Below are 24322 nucleotides of genomic sequence, written 5' to 3'. Positions count from 1 at the left end.
GATTAACGTAAAGATTGTTTCGTTTGATATATGTTATCCTATAGCAATACAGTGTATGGTTCCCAAATATTTGTGAATAACAACATGAAGGAAATTGTGGAATTCAAGGATCGATTGGCTACTTCGTATTGATGAAATCTTTGTTATCATGTAGTTATTAGTAGTTAATGTTTAGTTATCATTACATTTCTTTCCTTATTTCAGAATGGATCCAAGTCAAATAACGATGATTCCTTGTATCCAAAGAGGAAGTCAGACTTTTGGATCTTCATTGTATTTTTTTGGAGATCGCTTTTTGCATAATGCACATGTCAAATGTTTTGATAAAGTTAGCCAAGTGAAAAAGGTTTGAATTAATATTGATACATTCTTTGGCTTTCAGTTTTTTTATTTGTGATTTAATGTCCTAACTTTGTTGTAGGAGTGTATGTGTGTGATTGTGGCTACTATAACGAATTTGTTGGTAGCCAATGGTTGGATTTATGAAGCCTGTCTCAAATGTAACAAAAAGGTTTATGAAGAGGCTTTGTCTTTTATTTGTGTTGGTTGTGGTAATGAAAGTGCAAGTACAATACCAAAGTAAGTTGAGCTTGTCTGATTTGTAAATAACAATTTTCATGGAATCAATTTTATTATTTTTGTGTATAGCTCTTAATTCATCAAGTTGTGCCATAGGTTTCGTGTAGAGGTTAGAGTAGCTCAATCTCTTGAATATGCCATTTTTACACTCTGGGATCGTGAATGTTATGCTCTGATAAATGAGACTGCAACTGACATTAAGCAGATAATTATTTATGAGGTAAAACATATTATATCTACCATCATGTGTCAATATTCCTTTTGCACAGATAATATTGTAGTGCCATATTAATGGTTTCATATATTTAATTACATAGGAAGGAGTTTTTGATCCAATAGATATACCTGAAGCACTTAATCGTGTATTGGGAAAAAGATTGGCCTTTAGATTCAAGGTAGTCCCTGGCAATACACGTCATTCTGTTTCTCAGTTATCTTAAGATGAGGCATTAATCAGCTTTGTTCTTGCTAAGTTTCCAAGCTTGGACCTTCGGGTAACGTTTAATAAGTAGTTGTCTATTTAATATTGAGTGCATTAGTTATTAACTAGCTTGGTTATTATATTACTAAGGATGAAGATGAGCCATCTATATCATTGGTGCACGAGAATAATGATGTTATTGATAGTGTAAGTTATTTGGTGTTACTCATTTGTTTGATTGTTATTTAACCTATTAGTAGTGTTGTATGACTAATTGAATACAAATCATATTTTGAGGTAGTAATGCTTCTCAGCCTTTGTTGAGTCTGATCCACATTTACTGAGATCTGTTACACCAGCTAAGCACAATTAGCCCCTGTCTCATGTCAATTGGATGACATACCATTTAAAGATTTATTATCAATACAATTATCCTCTACTAGGGTGACCAACATATACTTAAAAGAACTGCAAAGTTTAGAAAATTTTAAATACTTAAAAAAAACACAATAATTTTAAGGTTGTTGACATTCATTAAAATACCATTAATTAACTTTAAAACAAAGCATGAGACGATAGATACAAAAATGCTTTCCAAAGTAAGACTGAAGTGGACGACGATTACTAACCCACACAAATCCCTTTGATGGGGTAACGTTGCTCAATGAGATGAGGTGGTTAAACATGCAGAGGTGCAAAAGCTTCCAGTGCACAAGATGGAAACACAAAAATTTGCTGAGGTTGGGATTGTATGTTGACATGAACAAACTTCCTAGCTCGGCGGCGTGACCTCATAGGTTTGGGTAGTGTACTTCCACATCTATGCTAGCTCGGAGGTGCAGATGTAGGTACCTCGGCTAGAGGAAGAAACCATAATTTGTGAATTTTGAAATTTGGAATTTTGAAAAAAACTGTGAAATTAGCGGAAGAAAAATAGAGGAAACAAAATTGGGAAATTGCGCAAAATTGGGAACAGAGTGTGCGTTTTGGTTGTTCATTTATTATAGAGATATAGATTTTTTGAAGAAATACAAAGTTTGTGGAAGCCATGGGTATACCAATTAACTCCCGAGTGTTGCTAGGTGCACCCAGCATTATTGCTGGTGCACCCAACATTCTTTTAAAATGGAAAAACTGTCCCTGCTAATTTCTCCCCTTACGGATCAAGTTGATCCGTAAGTTGATTTTTAATACTTATGGATCAACTTGATCCGTAAAAAACTTACGGATCAACTTGATCCGTAAAAAACTTACGGATCAACTTGATCCGTAAAAGACTTACGGATCAAGTTGATCTGTAACTTGATCCGTAAAAGACTTACGGATGAAGTTGATCCGTAAGTCTTAAAAATTAACTTATGGATCAACTTGATCCATAAGGAGTATTTTTGTCTTTTCGTGGTTAGTGCTGGGTGCACTAGCAATATGTTGGGTGCACCTAGCAGCACTCTTAACTCGCGGGTTAAAAAGCCCACTGTTTGAATCTCTCACCACTCTTTCTCAGTTCACAACTCTCTTATCCCACCTAGTCCCAAGACTTAGTGCTCTTGATACCAAATCTGTTGGGGAGAAAGAGAGAAAGCCAAGAAAAAACATATACTAAAATGAGATGAATTGCATTATGAATTGAATTACACAGAGACTATTTATAAGGCTCAAGTTCAGCCTCAATCACTGCCTTATCACACTCAACTAACTAAACAAACTACCAAACTTTACAACTAATATTCTGAATTACAACTAACACACCCCCTTAATTCAAAATCTCCATAGGTGAAACACCAAGCTTGTCTCTCAACACTACAAAGCTATTCACCTTTAATCCTTTTGTAAAGATATCTTCCAGCTGCATTTCAGTGCTGCAATACCTCAAATCCAGCTGCTTCTTGCTCACCTTTTCCCTCAGAAAATGAAATCTAGTCTCAAAAAAAAATCCTCATAACCCATTTCTTAATCATGATGCCATGCGTATAACATATCTTTCATTTTTTTTTATTACGTTCTTTAAAAGAAGCCATGATGAAATTTGAGTGCTGGCCTAAGGTTTTCTTGAAGGATATTGAAGATCAAGAGCAGCAATATCTTAGTTTTCATCATCTTACACTTTTAATAGTTCAATTCTCTTTTCAGTTCCTTGCTACACATTGTATATATGGTGAATCCAATATTAATTTTGCTATGTATCCAAATTATATGTACATTCAACATAAAACTTGAACCATATAGTATAACTTAAGGAGGGAAATGCCGATGCAACAACCTTTTAAGCATAGAAAACACACAATCATGCATGCATATCATATCATTGATTAAGAGTTTCAGTACATACATGTCAACTTATGTTTCCCACTTAGTGTGAGCAAGAGTGGCAACATAAACATTGAAAAAAGAAACAAAACAAAACTCTTATTAGTTCTTCATTGAAAACCATGCACCAAGGCCAAAGTTAGTTCCTTTATGGAACAATATATTTTGGGTCAATAATAGATTGTGGTGGTGGTGGAGGTGAATGAACAACATCCTCATCACAATAACCCTCCAACACATCAGTCTCTTCATTGGTGAATCCTAGAGAGGCAACAATGTTGGGCCAGCAATCATGTCCAATCACCCTAATTGCTTGGCAGCAACCATGTCCAAGGTAAGTCTTACCATTGAGAAAAAATGTAACAATTTCTCCAGTGCATGCTTGGAGTTGCCATAGTGAATCCCAGCAGTAGGAGGATTCGCCCTCTGCCTTCAACCGAACCGCGAGGCTTGAAGAAGAGGGGCTAGAGAGTGACCTTGATTCAACCATAGATGCTGATGACATCAATGAAGTTATAGCTATCAAAGAAGAAAGAATAAAAAGATTGAGAGTGAAAGCCATTCTTTTTTGGTCATAGAAGAAAATATGGGTGTATGTGTTGATGGTTATGATGAAAGCACGCATGATTGGTATTTATATAGAATACAGTGGGGGTGGTTAGTAACCATTGGTGTAAGGGGAGATGAAGAGTGTGAAAATCATTAATTTAATTTCTAGGGGTTACATAAGCGAAGGGCATAAGACAGGAAGTTCATCTTCTTTGTAGTGACTGAGATCAAGATTTTATGAAATTTAAGTGCTAATTGATTTAGCAAGTGTCCCTTTATTTTCTTTTTGTTTTACTATCAGAATATTAATTTTAGAGTAAAAATTAAATTTCATTCATAAGAAGTCGTTCCTATATAAAGAACCGTTTTTAAATTTAAGTAATTCACCCTACCAGCTAGATCAACTTCAACTAGGAAACAAAATGATTCCTTACTTAAATACCCACTTAAACAACTCCATTAATTTGATGGACATTAGTCAATATTATACATTAATAAAACAGAGTTTGCATATTAGAGAACACAAGCCAGCGAACCGTACATAGTATAAAAGTTATATTATATGCCATAAAAATTATATACTATAATATATTATACGTTACGACCTTCAACATTTTTATATAATCTATATTTATGTATTTATACATTTTATTAAAAAATTCGACTACAAATGTTATATGTGGTTTCTAAAAAAATTTCATTTAACTAATTATGCTTTTGGTCAATAAACTCTTTTTAAAAATTACTTTAGTCCCTAAACAAAATTTTTAACATTTTCGATCCCTATATTTTTCTCTATTAACCGTTTTAGTCTATTGTGAAATCTTAGAAAAATCTTTGAACTAATCAGGACATTCTAAATATATTTTTTTTTACACATTCTAAATAAATTATTAATTTTACTTTTATAATTACTCCATTATTACTATACTAAATATAATTTCTAATTAATTAATTAATCAATTAGTAGTATAAAAACTCTTACACGGTCAGTCACACCTTTTAAACGTGTATAATGTAGATGCAATTGGCTTTGATGTTTTGATGATGATCATGATGATGTGTTGCAATTGATGCAAATGGGCTTTTCAAGATTAAAATTCAAGACAATACTTCAAGATTACAAGTCACAACATCAAGATGATCACTAGAATATTAGGAAGGGAATTCCTAATTGAATTAGCAAAGGTTTGGCCAAGTGATTTAAAATAAAAAGTGTTTCTCAAAGATTTTACTCTCTGGTAATCGATTACCAGAGGATGTAATCGATTACTAGTGGCCAAATACGTTTCATAACAGCTATAAAAATTTGAATTCGAAATTTTAGACTGTGTAATCGATTACACAATTTTGGTAATCGATTACCAGCAGTTAGTAAACGTTTTAATTCAAATTTTAAAAGCTGTAATCGATTACACAATTACTGTAATCGATTACCAGACAGGAATTTCAGAAAAATAATTTCAAGAGTCACAACTTTTCAAAGGCTTTACTCATGACCACCAATGGTCTATATATATGTGACTTAAACACGAAATTGTAAAGAGATTTTTTCAGAACAACAAAGTGTTTATCCTCTCAAAGAGCAATTTCATTTTATCCTCTTAAGAATTCCTTGGCCAATTCAATTGCAATTCATTAAGGAATTAATTGAGTGCTCAATCTGTAAAATCCATCTCTTTCTAGAGAGATTTGTTCCTCTTCTTCTTCTCATTCTCTAAGGGATTAAGAGACTGTGAGTCTCTTGTTGTAAAGGATCTCTAAACACAAAGGAAGGATTGTCCTTGTGTGTTTAGAACTTGTAAAAGGAATTTACAAGATAGTGGAACTCTCAAGCGGGTTGCTTGGGGACTGGACGTAGGCACAAGGGTGTGGCCGAACCAGTATAAAACTGAGTTTGCATTTTCTCTTCCCTTAATCTCCTTTATTTATTATTGCTTTATATTCATATTCAAGTTGCTTCATTTGAATTAATATTTAAGAAGATTGTCATTAAGGAAATTCATAACTTGAGTAAAAAGTGAAATAGATTTTAATTAGGGGAAACAGTTTGGAATATCTTAATTCAACCCCCCCTTCTTAAGATATCTGAGGCCACTTGTCTAACATATAACATTATCCATTTTTTAAACTCTTACCATTCTATTTCCATATTAAATTCAGTATAAATTTTGAAAACTAAAATACCATTTAGTTTAAGAATTTTTTCACAAATATTTAAATAATAACACTTTATTTCTTATTTTCAAAGATTTAAAGAATAGTGAAGGTTTTTCTACATTTACTAGTAGATCACAAATATCTTATTTCAACTTTGTTATGCAGGAAATGATGTGATCCAGATCTTTGAACGAAGTAAAAATAAAATAACATTTGATGACTTTTAGTTTTATCATTTCCTTTTTAATAAAATAAAGTGAAAAATAATCAAGATTAATTATACTTATAAACAAATATCATTATCTCAAACCATCCAAATTCAAGCTAATATTTCATCCAAACAAGAACCATGACAAAAAAAAAGGTTCTTGTTTTGCCAAATCATCAATCATTACATTTATACAAAACAATTGCCCGCAAATAATTGGTAGGAGGCTGTTGCTTCCAGCATCCAATCCATAATCAACGATAGGTTACAAATGGATGATCCAAACTGTCACTACATTGCAAAAATTATCTATCTTAGGTTTAAGGGCATTCTCTAAGTATATATGTTGAGAATGCTGCATGCTTTTGAAGTAGACAACAACACAAATATCTGTTCAAAAGAATTTCTACAAAGAACCACCTAATTGGTAGCCTGTGCAATAAAAAAATGGACACTATGATGTAAGTAAGTACTCCTTCGTTACCACAGTCGACCTCTTCCAGGAAAGTCCAGTTGGAAAACCAACTGCACTGACGTACAAGTTGCCATCAGGTGGATGCCAAATTTTGCTTTTACTTTCTACAAAAAAAACTCGGTTGAAATGACGATGGAAATTTTCTGTAGCTGTTTGCAATCCCTTCCACACGGCATCTCCACTTAGCTGTCTGCTAAAGAATAGGCACTGCCAGGAACCTCAACTAAAAGCTCATCTTCTACCATACTCCCTTCTTCCTCGAGAAGCTTATGGTCCTGAATTTAATGCATCAAGAGTTGTCTTGTCAATAGTTTTACTTGTGTGTGTAAATAACACAAGTTTGGCCAGCAAGATGGAGAACAAACCATACCTAATAACTAGCTCAAATTACTTCCTAAGCATGCAAAAGTAATTAAAGCAACATATGAAATTACTATCAGGAAGCAGGTGATATAGTACAATAATTCCTTGACTATAAAGGATGGAGAGCAATATTTTAGAAGTTACTTTCTAATGCACCCAACATGGAAAAGGCACATAAAATAAGCATGGCGCCAATACAGCACAATCCAGGAAAACTCAATAGAGATTGTCTACGAGTGAGTAACCAATATTAGAACACATCATAAAAACTAATCTAGATTATTATCTTGACAACATTAAGAATTGAAGAATACCAGGCCAACAAATATAAAATAATTTAATACTATTATTTTAATGCATGCATGAGTCTTAACTATATGAAAATTCCAACCGACAAAATGTACCTAAATGAAAAGCAACAAGCCACTTATCCCAGCAGGGCAATTTCTAGCTGAACCAATACTTATCAACTAAGGGTGCTTTTGGTTTATGGAATTTTTTTTTTATTCTTTTTTCACTAATAATTACAAAAATGATTTTTTCATTTTCTATACAAATATTTAAACAGGAAACAAAATGAAGACAATTTGTCATATTTTTATAATAAATAAAAACAGAAAATTAAAACATTTTACAAACCAAATACACCCTAAAGATTTGAATGGCTACTATCATACAATCCATTAGGTTGGGTTAATAGTGTCAGGAGTGGTAGCAATTTTTTAGCATTTCTTGTCAGACAGACATAATTGTTTATCATTCTCACTTTTACGATGTGAGCAAACAGATTGCCTCCATCTTGAATTTATTTATATTAAACACCTTTTATAGTTAGTACAGGTTTTCACCAAAATGTAGATAATAACGGTATGTTCAACTGTTAAGCAGCACTTTACAAGCCTATTTTAACAGCCAAAAAAACTAAATCTTATCCTTTTCCCTAAATGGATTGAAAGCCTGACATAAGGTGTGCCATACAAATACTGTATTAATACATCTCAGACTGACTAACATACCACCGGGAGAATACATGTCTGTGTCAACCAAAAAGGGAAATAGGCTTGCAACATACCTTAGTATTAGTGCCAGTAGCACCCTTAATACCATTTTTCATGCTATTCATTAACGCTTTTAGTTGTTTCCTGGCATTTGCTTTGGCTATGCGTCGTTCAGCACATTGTGCAGCAGTGACATCATAATGGCAGGCTACACAGAGAGTCCTCAGATTCTCCAGCTTGCACTCACCTATAGAAATAATTAAGGTATGAAATTAAACTTGAAGCTAATATCCTTTTTTTTCTGCAAAATAGTGGGAATTATAACGACAAAAAAAAGTATGTCCATAAAAAATTAAATAAGATGTAATATTCTAACACTCAGAGCTAAAATAAGATTCCCGTTTCAGTCACATTCAATTCAACGATTGACCAAAAGAGAATTCAAAAAATAACATTTAGATCACCCAAATTCCAATGTTTCTATGAAACAATAATTCAATCTAACGAATTTATTTCAATTGATTGAATCCATATGGGGTAATAATAAAAGGGGTAGGAGAGCTTAAAAAAACAACAAATAAAGAATTAATCGAATTAAGGCTATAGCATCATCATTAGCTGGAATTGAAATATCAGCGAGGCCCGGGTCACAATTTGTACTCCTCTGTATTCGAGAGGGAATAGGAAAGGACATATGAAAACACTAGAAACACAACAATAAATTAGCCAAACGTACAGTGGGAACAAAATTATAAAAAACTTAAATGAGTCAGCCTTCTGCAGCATATGTAATGACATCTGGATCAATTCAACCACCATTTAAGGATTCTTTTAGTATCAATAAGAAATAAAACATCATGATGACACCTCAATCAGTTCTATTCATTCATGATACATTAAACAGTCAGTCAATAATCAAGAACTGAATATAGTAACAAAGTCAAAAAATGAAAGATGGTGGTGAAATCATTAGAAAATGAACATTAGATAAATGATACGAATTGGGAAGTCCAGAGAAGAAAGAACAAGACACCCGGGGGGGGGGGGGGGGGGGGGGGAAGTCCTATAAAGGGTGAAGGATTAGAGGTCAAAACAATGAAAGGTAACTTTTTGTGTGAATGGTCAAGGAAAAAGAGTTTCAAATCATATTATGTTTCTCTTACAATTTGGGTTTGGGCCTAACCACCCCAACAGAGCCGGCTTGTAAGGTGAGGATTGCCCTCCACTTATATACTTTAATTTGACCATATCACTAATCAATGCAAGATCTCTAACACATTCCCCTCACACCAAAGACCGAACATCTCAAGCATGAAATTTGTAGCACTGCTATAGCATGCGAAAAGCCGCTATATAGGCCACTATTGTGGCTGCAGTGGCCATTATTGAAAACCACTCAGTTATTTCAACTCTAGTAGCCCAAGGCTGCTCTGCTACAGCATGCTATTGACTACTATGGATACATACCGCTCTCTTACTATTTAGAGGCTTAAATCCTAATCCCTAAATCATAGGTATAAGCAGATTACATGGATTTTTCACATGCATCAATATTCTATATTGACACTTCCATTGAGCCAACTAAATCCTTTATCAAAAGTGTACCAGAGTATTTATTTAAGACTATGATTGCTTCCAAAATCATATTATCAAATGAAGTTTAAGTCTGAAACACAATCTATTGGTCATTTCTAGGAAAATCAGGTCACTATAATTAGAAATTGATATTATATCTCTTCCTAAAAAGCAAGTAGGATTAAACTTTAAAATGAATTCTACCTCCTCCGTCATATACTGGAACAATATGGTCAGCATGCCATGCATTGCCTTCAGTTGGTTCATTGACAAGCTTCTCAAACCTGCAGATGATCAAGTAGTGTTTCAGAAAACTGTTGGTGTAAGGTTAACAAGCAAGTTTAAAAACACTATTCAGTATATATTAGAGTAACTGTTCTCAGATGAGGAACAGTAATTATATCTTTACACATAAGCACTTAACTGTAGTTAGTGCACTGAGATTAACAAAGTCTACTTTAGAGTTAGTCCTAACAGACTAGTGATAACTATCACTAACTAAGAATAAAGCAAAAATACATCAGCGACTAATGTATACTCTAATAGTAAAGCAAGTCTTTTAACAAGCCTATAATATTATTTATTAACACAAAAGAATTGACCTTAGGTATTTAACTTTCATATTCATAGACTTACATTTTCTTCCGTTTAGCAACTTTCGGTGCTACTTTCTCTATGTACTCACGCCGCCTTTCCAATGACAAAGGTCTTATATCCTCAACGAGCTTATGACAGTCGAATTGGCAATTTGTGCACACTCCATGTTCAATTTTGAAAAGTTCCTGAAGATTTCAACTCAAAAAGTACATTTAATGCTAGCTCAAAGACAGGACAAAGCTACACAATACTGTTTCTAAGATTGAACATCCAAACAAAGCAAAATTAGTAAACCACATCTTATTTTGAATGAATATGATCAATGTTCTGACCTCACGGAGGAATCTGTTGCTAGTTCTCATTCGATACTCCTCATAGCAGACAAGGTTACAAAAAAGATCTTCAAAAAATTCAGGTGTCTTGGCATTGTTAGCCCTGAAAGTAGAGTTATTAATTATTAAACACTGGTAAAAAAATAAGCAATATATATTGGTATAGGACTTACAGGCACTGCTTTTGACAAAGCTTACAGAGTGGCTCATCTGTCACACTCCAGCCTTGAGTGTATTCTTTTTCCTTTTTACCAAGGCCACTTCGCAGAGATACCTTTCTCCAAACAGCATCTGATGGTAAAGGATAGCTAATCTCCATTAAGGGCGTCCTGCGTCTTTTACTTCCACCATTTAATAATCCCTGTCAACCATTAACTTCTGTTACTTTATATAAATTAGCAAAAATATAGTAGCAAGCATGGATTAACTTTATGAAAAATAATCTTATCCATTAAAAACAATTCAATTTGACAACACTCACCTTGTTGTTGTGGTTATTGCTTTCACTCAAGTAGCATAATTCAACAGCCAAAGGAAGTTGTAATGGTTTTCCAAGTAACTTCCTGCGTTCAATTGACCTCAAGTTCTTCCACTCTTCTGCAAAAGCCATAAGAGCATGCCTATATGCGGGGTTGTCCTTCACAGTTACAAACTCTGTTTTCTGTTTCTCATCATGAGCCTGTTTCTCATCATCAGCAACAGAACTTAACAACTCAAGTTCCTCTGGTCGAAAATTTTCATGAAGTGGCTGTGGTCTTTTATCAGTACCCAAAATGCAAGTATACAAGTGGATCCTTCCAGTGTATGGGCTCACCTGAAGAGAAAGCAAATGTTATTCCCGTATTTGTAAGAATGACTGACTGCACAATCCAACCTCTATGCATAGCACCAAGGGTAACTAATTGTACCCACAGTTGAAAAAGTGTGCATTCTACTCTAACCAAAATTATACCAAAGAAAAGCATAAATCTCACACTACAATCACACAGTTTAAACTCCCATATTCTTTCTAATACAAGCTTCAAAAACATCAGAAAAGTCAAAAGTCACATTAAATGGTTGCCACTTCATAGCAATTTCAAAAATCAAATAAACATAAATTTGTTTCCTGAACTTTGCTTCAATTATGTACAGTGATAACCAATGAGTCAAATGCCTAATGTAAATCAATTTTCTTGTACAATGGACTGACTCATTCTAACATCAACTAACAACTTTTAAAAATAAATTTCACCTCAAATCGAAGAAAATCAACTTGATTAGAACAATGTCCATTGACTTCAACCAGATTAACAGACTGGTTGTCATCTGCTTCTGTTGTTGAAATTTTTTTCAAATCCTGCAACTGAAAAATAAGACCATTAAGCACTCACAGACACAGACATGAACAAACTGCAGTCCTCTACATGAGAAAGCAGCAAATGAAAGGGTACCCGTATTTCTTGATCTCCATCTTCAAAACTCTTTTCAGGACATCTCTCCATGCCATCAAAAACATCAACATCACAAGTTCCATCCAGTACTGAAGCCTTGCCTAAATCTTGGCAGGAAATATTTTCAGCCTATTCTAGCAACAAATTAGAATAATTAAAAAAAAAGCAAATAATACAGTGAATAAACAAAGACAATGAGATACCATGCTATAGTGAAGCAAAACAATTTTAAGTCTAAACTACAAGTACCAGTGCATTACCATAATATTAGAACTCTGAATTGAGTTATTAAGAAAAGTCTCATCAGATTTATCATCTCGATTTGCTTCGGATTCATTTGAATTTTCTGCAGAAGGTTGCTTATCCAATTGTGTTTCACCTACTGCATCTCTGCGTGCAGATTGCTCTTCACAATTATCACTGTTCAAAGATGAGTCTAAATAAGAAATACCTTCAACCTGCCACCAAATATCCCCAAAAGGAAGCAGATGTTACACAAGGGAGGAAAAAATTCTAACACATCACAAAATATCAAGCATTTTTGTTTCATAATAATGGCAACAGAAAGTGTACCTTACTAGGTTATCAGAAGCTAAAACTCTTAAGACAAGCTTTCACAGGAAAAGCTTACACAGTATTGAAACCAAAATAATATCCCAACACGTAAAAAAACTCTATTGACAACAGATGAGATATATTAGAGTATTCTTACTCCCACTAAGTAAAGTGTAACGATTTTTACGTAGTCACAGTTGTTAACAGCAAGCTATCAGTTAACTGTTAGTTAACTGTCAGTGAGCTGTCAGGTAGTTAGGAGTTACTAACATAGTTAGTCAGTAACCATCTGAGTCAGTTTTTTGTTAGTCCTCTATATATAGAGTTGACAGTGACACAGTTCATTGTAACTTGGCTTAGTCTTTCATATCAATGATAAAATCTATTTTACATTTTCTCTCAAATTCTATCAAGACATAAATCATTGAATTGAACTAAATAGTAAACTCATGAAATGTTCTTAATTGGAAAGACAATGTTTTATTCATCTCACAAGTTGGAAAGGGAATTCATCTGCATCCCATAGGCCTCCAATCCATTTATTTATTGCAGAAGTTGTACAGGGTATTCATTTGCATTCAATTGAGCATAAAAAGTACACAAATTGTAACTACTGAGTATGAGGATCGAGGAGTGTTACAACTCTGGACAAACTAAATGCTTAAAAATTTGTTTTCCAAATATGTAGTCAAATCAAATCTTTTAATGGTAAGCTGTTTGAAATTTGAAATAAATGGTAGGCCCATATATAATACTACCTCCATTCCTATTTATAAGACCCAATTACCTAATCCATCAAGATTAAGAAAAGTAGTTAACTTAGTTGATAGCAATAAATTTGTCCTAAATTTATATACTTTTCCAAAAATACCATTGTCATTAATGCTTCTCTCTCTTCTAAATGCATGTTAATATAACCTCTCTCTTATTTAATTAGGGGTATTTTTAGTCTAAAAATAATTAATGCATGAGGTAGTAACGTAGTGCTTTTCAATATGAAGCTAACAGTGAAAAGCATAAACATGATACCTCTATCTCTTTCATCGCATCATATTTGCCATCAGTTGTACATGAAACACGTTGCAAACTTTTGTTCAAATTTTTCCAATGTGATTCATCCAAGGTATCCTGCAGATGGGTTATACCAAAAAATGCAGCTTGTGAGAGGCATTAGGCATATCACAACAAGCCCTAATCCCAAACCTTCAGAAAGGAGAACCTAATCACCTTTGCACAGAATATGTATACATTAACTGCATTTGTTTGTCCCCGACGATGAGCTCTATCCTCAGCCTTCAAAATGTATTAACATTAACATTATTTACATTTACATAAGATACAATATCAGGAAACCACATGTTACAGTTCATCATATAATGGAGCCATCATATACAACAAACAAGAATAGATCAAACAAAAATGTATGTGATTGCCATAATTTTTTAAAGAAAAAATGCATGTGCTCTGATAGGTGATAATTATCAACACTGCATCAGTTTCACAATAAAAAAGACTGCATCAAGTGTAACATTTGGCATGATTATTGTTGGAAGAAAGATGAATATTAGTTCCATTAGATCTATTAGCTTAGTGTGACCCAGTTCCAATTTTGTCATAAAATATTATCAACTGTCTTGTACAGATGCACCTAAGTTTCATTCCTTTTGTTCCTTTAAAGAAAGTCATCTTTAGATGTGTCCATAATCTCAACAATACTGCCATTCAAACATCCAGCAAGAGATTGAGAAGCATTCCATGCATGGTATTGACATAATAAAGACAGCTTCATCATTGTATATCACACAGCAACAGGACTACTTTATTCCTTTTGCTACACTAATCACTAGCAAGAGGAAGCTGGGCATATATTTTTTCACTGTAAATTGACTAATGGACTTTGGTGGGAATCAATGAGGTGGAAGCGAGTGGTCGGACCTCTAGCAACAATTCCAATAGCTCATTACACTCAATTCTGTGATGGCTATGGTGTTGGGAAGAATCAAAACAGATGGCACAGATGGTGGATTGCTTTAACAAGCTCGATATGGAAGAATAGAAATCTCCTCATATTCCAAGGCAAAAGTTTTGAAACATCAAAAGTCATGGAGGATGCTTTATTCCTTTTGTGGTCATGGCTGAAATCTAGGGACAGAGACTTCTGCACTTCCTTTAACTTTTGGTCGTCTAATCTTGGAGACTTCTTTGGTTAATTTAGGTCTCTTGTATTTGTGGGGGGTTTGCTGTTTTAATTCTGTATTGGTGGGAGGTTTAGATGCTCTGCATCTATGTATTCACCAGCAGCACTTCTGGTGCTGCTGTGTCCCTTATGTTTAATATATATATATATTATCTTTTGCCTTTCAAAAAAAAAAAATCACTAATCAGTTCTCTGCACTTAGGGATATGCAATCTTCTGCAGAATCTTTCACACTTATATTGATACTTCATTTGCACAGTTTCAAATCAATGAATGTTTATCTAATGTGTCACAAGAGAAAACACAAGTCACAGGCATATGATACCAATTCTACAACTCAACAATAGTTATAAATACAAACTTATTAATGAAGTGACATTCCATCAAACAGAACCTGGAGCATTATAGTTGGGCACTTTGGTAGCTCCAAGAACACAACATCTTGTGCCGTTGAGAAATCAAGTCCAAAACCTGCTGCTAGAATACCTATTATTGCAATTTTAACCTGACATAAATGTAACTCATAATAAGTCAAGGTAAAGCTAAATGAAGAGGCAAAACAGTTCAACCTTGATTAAATGATATAGACGATACGGAAGTTAGAACATGTCACATGTAAGTGCATACGAAAGTAGGGTGTAGGGCAATCAAGGGTAGTCAGTTTGATGGTAACAGAATTGCTCAAGATGGTTGATTTTAGGAATTACACGGTTCTTATTTTTTTGAACATACACAACAAATTGTGCTTTTAATAAGTGGAGCACCAGACTTGATCTTAAATGTGACATTAATTTGTTTATTAATAAATCTGTAAAGTATCCATGCATGCCCACAACTAGATAAAAAAACAATCACATCAATTTGGCAAATAGAACAATGATAATAATGCAACTTCAAAATTTTCATTTGTGCAACAGGAGAAATAGAGCATAAAAAAATTACAAGTTATTAATCCAAATTACAATAAACATATAAATAGAAAAATATCATAAATAGGGAAACAAAAGAAAGAGAGCAGAAAATTTACACAATCACTTGGGGAGAAAAATGCAAAGGTTGTGATACCTCTGGTGATGACCGAAATGAGACTACTGCTGATTGTCTATCTCTGGCAAGAGTATTTCCATCAATTCGCACAAAACTTATCCCTTTCTCACATAAAAACACCTGAATGGTTCAGAAAGACAAACCTTATATCATAAATTAGATATAAATATTTGTGGGACAATCGAATAAATGGAGAGAAGACATCAAAAGGAGAACAACATGCTCCAGTCACTAAATGGTCACAAATTACCATGGCCAAATAGAAACTGTTTGACAGTTTTCATTTCTTTTACGGTGTGTTTGGTTGAGGGGAAGAGGAGAGAAATTGTGTGGGCCCGGTCTCACACCTACACTCTAAAAAACACACCTTTTATTTATATTTCTATCCTCTAAACCAAACACACCCTTAGAGCGAGCATGGAGAGAGAAAGGGAGAGAGAGAGAGTGGAGGAGAGAGCAGATAGTCGGGAGAGAGAAAAAAGAGAAGTTAGCCTTTCTTTAATAAAACCCTTCGCCCAATTTTTTTTAAAAAAAACTGCTTTTCCTTTTCTTTTTATAAAAATAAGCTGCCTAATCGTTTAAGAACTTTAAAATTTGTTTTGGCCCAATTAACCCCCCCCCCCCCCCCCCCCTTCCCCCCCAAGGAGAAAAGTCAAAAAGACAACAGAGTCACTGACATCACTCCACTATTTTACATGCTGCCAAAGGGATCTTCAGTAAGCAATAGCTTCCCAACCTGTACTCCGTCAAGAACTTTGTGGTGATGAGCAAAAATTATCATTTTTGAAGCATTCTCTGATCCTGCAATGATTGGATGGAGAGCAAGCCATTCACGAAAACCAGAAAGCTTCGCAATTCCAAGTTCCTGATAAGAAAGCTTTCCTGATAAAAAAGTAGAATAGATGAATGAAGAAACCTCTATAATAATCTTCCAGTATTACAGCCATAGCATATCTGTTTTTTCTGTATAAACTATAAACACATGCAAACTTAGAAATATTATCTCGATACAAGGGAAATTAGCATGGTCATTTTCTTTGAACAAAAAAAAAACCATCAAGCAACATTTTTTTTAAAGTACAAGCAAACATTGACAAGCATATGAAATTTTAGTTTATTTTCCAATTTTTTACAGTTCAAAAGTAGGTTGGTAATGTAGATCACGAAGGTTGCAATTGGACTTGTTTTATTACTTTTGTTCGGTCCTATTGGATATTCTTCAAATCGTTGGTATTATTAGTCTTTTTGGTATCATAAGTAAATTCTAGACTTGGGACTAAATTTTTAGTTATTCATGCGATAAGCAATCAAATTCATTGTTATGAATAATATCAAAAGCTTTTGAGCCTGTCTTCTCTGGATTTTTTTTTATGCAATTTCATCCAATCTACTAAAACAATGATGAATCGAAAGCTACCATGAGACACATTAATTAATTGACATACAAATCCAACATCTCACTGCAGTACAGGCAAAAAATTCCTTAACAATACCATCAGGTTCATCCAAAGTTTCTAAAGGCACGTCTTCACTTTCCCTTTCAGAGGCATCAATATTGAATACCCCAACTACAGTTTTTGCAGCAACTATATCTGATCTTTTTATCAACAGTCTTATAATTTGCCGGCGTTTTGGAGGTAACTGTAGCATCACATGTTCCTTCAGACGCCTTATCTACAATGGAATACACAATAAGACCATATTCTTTACGATCAAAGAGAAATATCGTAAAACACTTATATTCAAAGAGACATAACAATGTAAGAACCAGTATTAAGTATTTAAATGTAATATGTGGCAGTCAGTAAACCAAATGGATATTTAAAATGAAAATCACTGGATCTAAATCATCCCTGACAAAATACCTAAGCATTTTTTCAAAATAAGTAGTAGTTGGTATTGTTATATACTAAATACAACTATTATTTTTTAATACATGTATTTTGGGTTTACATTTGTATATACTACTTCTGGTCTTATATACAAGCAACATAGTACAAATCATCAAGACCAAGGAAAGTGGTGGTCACATTTAATACTACCATAAATTAGAATTTTATTCCAAAAGTACCCTTAAGTTTAAACGTTGTAAATAATGGTCTCATTTAATGTTAATATTCATAGTCCAATGAGTCGGTGTCTAGTAAATAGAGTTAGCAAAAAATTAAGGATATAAAAGACATTTAACTCTGAATAAGTTTGAAAACTGATCATTGTTGCTTATAATTAGGATCAAAGAAAAAAATCATTTGTTGCTTATATATTGGCCAGTGGTAGTACTAAATACAACTTGAGGAAAAGTACAAATGTAAACCCAAAATACAACTATTTAAAAATAATAATGTTTCCGTGGTCTCATTTTATATACTAAAAAAGGACATAAACCTATGAGTAATAATGAATAATCACATCATCAATATTAAAACAACAATCAAGCCTTATCCCACTAGGTGGGATTAGCTAAATAAAAAGAAAACACAATCAGAATACATTCATCAAAGAGTCCAATTTGGCTGCACAAATTTCAGAGCAAAACTGCTCTCATTGCTTCAAAATGCCAGGCTAGCCATTTAAAGAGCTGATGTCAAAACTGAAGAATGCTTCTAGAAAAGTAATTGATGATATCCAGGAAAAAAATATGAAAAGTTGAAGTACTCATCAGATGATTAATATGGGTATGAGATACCACCATAACAGTTTGCTTTAGTAACACATTCAACTCTTCCAAGCGCACGCCCTTTGAATAATCCTGCAGCACAATCCCATCATTTATGTCAATTTCTTGACGACAAATTCCTAGTAAAAAAGAATTATCAATCCTAAAAATAAAAATTTCAACACTATCCCCTCATCACAAGTAACTAAAGATTGAAAAGATGATAATCTTCATGTCAGTGATGGGTATTAAACAACACTTACACGAGGTCAAAACAATAATTTAATGCTCCAATCACAGAATCTAAAAAGCCTAAGACCTTTGAATCAGTCTCTCTTTTTTTTCCTTTTTATATTTCTAATATAGAGAACATAACAATTTTATAACATTTTCGTTAGCCAACCATAATCATAACTTATTTATCATGTTTATACCAACCAAGGTATGGGAATAACACAAGTGACCATCCTGAAATACATCATACAAAAGGTAATGCTCTTCTGTTATAAGAAATAACTACTTAGCAGCTAGCAGATCTCATAATGTTAACAAATAGACAAATGCATACATTCCACATGCACTGTTGCCCACATTCATAGAGAGGATATGAAGTGCTTTTCTATCAGGATTACCGCAAAAAATTTTCCTTGGATGCCTTTGATATATTTTAAATCGCAATAAGTTTTTGCAAACTCATATTTAGTCTTCCCCAGCAAACCAGGCCTGTAAAATGGAAGCATTTTGCAGAAAACTGCATTAACAGGCTTCGTAGAAAGAAAATTTAAATATGGAAAAATGCTCAATGTGAATATACTTGCCATAACATATTTATCTGGTGATATATGTCGTATGGTCTATGAGCACCTAGGAAGAAATGCACCATAAGATATAAGAAAACTTTAAGTGTTAAACTAATAAAAAATGAACAGAGAACCCAAATTACAACAAAAAAAAAAGTAAGTTAAGAAATATGGAGCAAAAACCAAAATATTAAAAATAAATTTTTCATCTTAATTCCAAGGATAACTATTAATTTTAAAGCATATGCAGCTGGTTTGCTGTGATCTATGCTACAACCTTGACAGAGAAGGTGTCCCTGATAGCAGAATTATACGCTTGACTTTCGAAGCCACATCGAGAACAGCCTGTATCTGTTAAAACAAAATATATGATGACAAATTACAAATAACTTACAGGATTTAGCTAAGTAAAAGATACAGAGAGAAAGGATAATTCACTAAATTACAATTAGAAGGCAAAAATTAAGAACATGAATCTGCCTCCTGAAAGCAGCTCTTCAAAAAGAAAATGAACTTGAACTAAGCATATTAGATTTCTGACTCTCCAAGCATAAAATATAGTTATTTGATTCCCAGACCCCCAACCAGATCTTCTGATCCCACTAATTTTATCTCCTTTCTCTATCCAAATTCATCAGTCCCCAAAACTATTAATAAGCTTAACAGCTTATGCTAATATCCAAAGAGTTATTTAATCCTGAATGGCTTTTATTCCCAGCAAGCAATTATAAATTAGCTCTGCATGGAAAATCAGTGTTTTACGGAAATAAAAACATGGGGATGGATGCAGCCAGAAAACATGCAAGGGAGGGGCAACTAAAAATAATCAAATTTTAACATACATAATTATATTAATAAATTAATAAACCATATCATTACATAATTCTTACATAAAAAATTAAAGAGATATATGTGTTTGTGTGTGTGTGCACAAAGAAGTTTTCAGGGAGGGGGAACAGGCCCACCCTTGTGCCCATTGACTCGTTGATTCTTCTTTATGAATACATACAATGCTACTCACACATACAAAAAATAATGGTTTTCACTCTATGATCATTTTTCTCTATATATAAATGTCACATGTATATGTATCAATCTTAGTGAATAAAAAGGAAATTCATCCATATCTATACATTATGCAAACTTCTTTTTGGTGTTTTAAATTTTAGAATCAAATGGAAACATAGCATACCTCTCCTGGTTCTGTTTTCTTTGTACATCGCACATGATGAGATTCATCAATAATCAGGAGAGCCCATTCACGTTCAAGCATGCTCTTCCTTAGACGATGAAGCATGGTATAAGAAATAACCACAACTCTGGGACTTCTTTTTAAATATATAGGGTTGTCTTGATGGCCAAAAACTGGATTTGAAGAAACATGAAAATCTCAATTAGCTAGCAAAAGAAAGTAAGTTTTTGCAACAAAAGACATGAATAAAAAAGCTATACAACAAAAATGGAAAATAACATCAAAATTTTCAAATTATTAGGATTGAACTCATTCTACAAAATTACTTTAGATGAAGAATATAAATAGAAAAAAACTTGAACATATTCAATTTTGCATTTATGTACACGCTTAGTTGGTTTCTTGCATTGTGTATACTGTATAACAGCAATACAGTTTTGCATTTATGTACACACTTAGTTGGTTTCTTGCATTGTGTATACTGTATAACAGCAATACAATTTTGCATTTTTGTACACACAGTTGGTTTCTTGCATTGTGTATACTGTAAAAGTAATCCAATTTTGCATTTATGTACACGACTTGTTGGTTTCTTGCATTATGTATACAGTATAACAGTAATACAATTTTGCATTTATGTACATGCTTAGTTGGTTTCTTGCATTGTGTATACTGTATAACAGTGATCCAATATGGCATAGATTTCAAAGCCAACATGATGTGAAACATTAGAAGAAAGATAAGCTTAAATTAAATAGCTTATGAAAAATAAAATGATAATATGATCCAAAAAAGAAAATGTTCTTGCAGGGCCTCACTATGGCCTTTCCATTGTTAGCTCACAAGATAGCCATGCCACACTGGTAAGTTATCGGCATGAGGAAACTGTTTGGTAATTCGGTTTAGTCAGCTGTATATTCAGTTCAAGGGTAATTGGGTAATTTGTTCTCAATACTACAATAAAGCTGTTGGTGAGCATTCATGTAGATTTCACTCTCTCTTTTTCTTGTCTTGCTTATAAGAAAAATTGTTTGGGGTTTCAATAAGTTTTACATTGGTTGTCAAGGGCTTAATACAACCCTCCTCCTTTATTGGGACTTGGGGTTGGCCATAAGAGAAATTCTTAAGGAGAAGAGTACAGAGGGGGACAACAAGTCCTCTATCACAGCCAAAGCTCAACAAAAATAACAGATCTTATTTATTGGCCTAGTAGTAGTAGAAGGTTGCACTCCTAAGAGAACTAGCTTGGCAAAATGAGAAAAAATTGGGCCAGATCCCAAGAGAAAAAATGGTAGATATAGTGTATAGCTCACTTCTGCTACTGATCTCAATGCGATGTCAGCATCAGTAACACATAACTGAAGACAAAACAGAAACAGAAAACGTAAAAGAAATACAGGTAAACCAAAGCCATTGAGAACTTTGGTCTATTCCTGCAATTCCCTCTCCTCAGATCATTCTGCCTCTACTCTCTCTTTCCTTCCCCTCCTCCCCTTTTCTTCCCTATTCCAACCAACCGAATCCTCCCATGTGCATCCCATTGCCATGCCTTCTGCCATGTGTACAGCTAGTTATGCTTTTTCTGATTGCTTTCATTGATCACTATGCATGCACTGATCAAATAAGGCACTAATCCCCATTCCCTCTAGGCCTCTACCCTTTCTTTCTACAATGTATTTGTTAAATCAGTGATTTACTAACAAAAACCCATGCTTCTTTTTTTAAGTTTCAGCAGAATCATGGTCTTGATTGCACACCACAATCACACCAAGTTGCAAAGCACTGAACAGTAGGATTCATTTCCATGATCACGTAACTCCAAACATTCTTCTAAAACCCCAATTCATCATTCCTGAATCTGCACTCTGCAGAAGAAATCACCTGAACTAAGAATCTTCAAAGCAGTTAAAGTTGCCAGCACCCAATAGGCCCCAACTTGTTCATCAACTTATCATCATCATCATCTTATTGTGCATAACAGCAAACCACTTTTAACTAACCATTCAATGAACAAAACTCCCATCCACATGCATAGTGCAGTGCTCAAACAGTCAAACCATGTTTAAAACATGGATGATTCACTTAACCAATAACCAATTTTTCTATTTCTTACAAGAACCAAACGCAAAACCATATTTTCTCTTATAATTCAAATCTCCCAATCCCAAACCAACTTTAGCATGTGCATCTTCCGAAGACGCATATCTTTTCATTGTGCATCCTATGAAAAGATTCAACACAACACTTCCATTAACATAATCTTCAAACACATGAACTGTACTGTCACATTCTCATCAAGAACAACACTTTCCCAGTTTCACTTCTCAATTCTGACCAATAACCCCACCATTGATCATTAACAAGTACAACAAAACACAACATCACACAAACCACAAGCTTAAAACACAATACGTTACCGAGATGGACATCAGCCGGCAAGCAGGAAGGAAGCCAGCGCTCCAATTCCTCCGCCCAAGAATACCGCAACACAGCCGGACAAACCACAAGTATAGACCCTTCCTCCACAAAACACCCTGCAATAGCAATAGCCTAAAAATCCACAAAACAAAAAAAAACCCACCAATCAAACAATCACATTTAAAACCACATTCACCCAATTCAACCAAGCAGTAATCACCACAATGCAAACAAGACCAAAGAATCAACACCTGTAGCGTCTTCCCGAGGCCCATATCATCGGCAATGAGGCACCTTGCACCTCTTCTCAACGCGAATCTCAGCCCATCATGCTGGAAAGGCAGCAACCTTTCCAAGAGCGTCCTCGGAAGCCTCCCGATCAGGCGGTCCACCTCGTCGTCGGGCAGGTGCTCCGGCCGCACGGGCGCCCACCGCCCAGCCGCGAAGGAACGCGAGAGGCACTCCACGACGTTGAACGTCGCCCAGGGGATCTCCTCCACCAGCAGCACCTCCGCCGCCGCCGCGGCCTTTAGCTGCTTCAGCACGGCGCGGTACTCCGCCAGCTTGAACACGCACACCTTCTCGCCCTCACTAGTCTGCGTGTAATGCGAAGGCACCACCTAAGAAACCGACAATAAAAAAAATTGAAATTAGGGTAAAGAGAATAAAAAGAAATAAACAGTGGTTTGGTTACTAAGAGTGAGAGTGAGTAATGTAAAATACATGTTGTTGTGAGAGAGTGGAGCTTAGAGTGTTGAGGCAATGTTGGTGACCAGGGAAAGGGAAGGAAGAGAGAGGAAGGGGCGTTATGGAGAAGGAATCGGGGGAGCATATTTCGAGTCTGGCGAGGAATTTTGGGGGTTGGGGTTTGGGGGAAAGGGGGAACTTTTGGCACTTGAAAAGGTTCCATGGGTTCGGGTTGGTGTTGCTGTTGTTTTCTCCTTCGGGATTCTTTTGTTGTTGTTGTTCTTCTTCTCTAGATTCAAGGAATGCTTTGCGTTTTGCGATCGCTGCGGCGCGGTTTGCTTCTACCTGGCGTCGTTGTTCTTCGGTGAGTTCCATTTGTCAGTGATGCGGCATGGAGGAGCAGAGTGGAGTTTGATTTGATTTGAAGTGCAGCGAGCTAGTTTTTCTGAGTTTTGAAATTGAACTATGCCAACTCTAGCGCGTTTGTTCACGCTCTTTGTTGGGGGAATGGGGAGAAAGTATTATATAGGCGCTCTTTGGTTCAATTCTAAGTAGGTTGTTCAAGTTTGGTTATTTCATCACCAAATTCAATCCAATCAAATTTAAATGAGTTTGAATCATTTAAAAAAATTTCAACTCAAAGCATCTTATATCTTTATTTATATATCTCATTTTGAAATTTGAATTGTCATTTGTATCTAGATTTTTTTGATAAAAGAAAGAAAGACCCAATAAGTGTGTAGACCTAGGTGTAGACATTTATTGTGTTTTTC

At 34.5% G+C, this 24322-nt stretch overlaps 2 protein-coding genes across 2 annotated transcripts; both read right to left on the bottom strand.

Moving 5' to 3' along the window:
- Positions 1 to 3455: 3455 nt before the first annotated feature.
- LOC102670289 (egg cell-secreted protein 1.1) lies at positions 3456 to 3797 on the bottom strand. The gene has a single exon (XM_006582489.4). It carries the CDS (start codon positions 3795 to 3797, stop codon positions 3456 to 3458), a length of 342 nt encoding a protein of 113 aa, XP_006582552.3.
- Positions 3798 to 6315: 2518 nt separating this feature from the next.
- Positions 6316 to 24050, bottom strand: LOC100788690 (DNA annealing helicase and endonuclease ZRANB3). The gene is made up of 24 exons (XM_006581930.4): positions 23586 to 24050; positions 23114 to 23482; positions 22862 to 22994; positions 20445 to 20617; positions 19530 to 19603; positions 19271 to 19306; positions 19085 to 19175; positions 18486 to 18545; positions 17290 to 17470; positions 16533 to 16678; positions 15815 to 15916; positions 15144 to 15254; positions 13780 to 13845; positions 13582 to 13680; positions 12258 to 12455; positions 11998 to 12126; positions 11799 to 11909; positions 11046 to 11378; positions 10738 to 10925; positions 10565 to 10667; positions 10272 to 10417; positions 9840 to 9919; positions 8135 to 8307; positions 6316 to 6974 (listed from the first exon to the last, which is right to left on the bottom strand). The coding sequence occupies exons 1-24, from the start codon at positions 23922 to 23924 to the stop codon at positions 6882 to 6884; spliced, it is 3534 nt and encodes a 1177-aa protein (XP_006581993.1). The 5' UTR covers positions 23925 to 24050; the 3' UTR covers positions 6316 to 6881.
- Between the last annotated feature and the right edge of the window lie 272 nt (positions 24051 to 24322).

The sequence above is a fragment of the Glycine max genome, chromosome 6 (genome assembly GCF_000004515.6).
Source record: "Glycine max cultivar Williams 82 chromosome 6, Glycine_max_v4.0, whole genome shotgun sequence".
Lineage (NCBI taxonomy): Eukaryota > Viridiplantae > Streptophyta > Magnoliopsida > Fabales > Fabaceae > Glycine > Glycine max.
The sequence above is the reverse complement of the archived record's forward strand: the minus strand, read 5'-3'. Positions and strand labels throughout refer to the sequence as shown.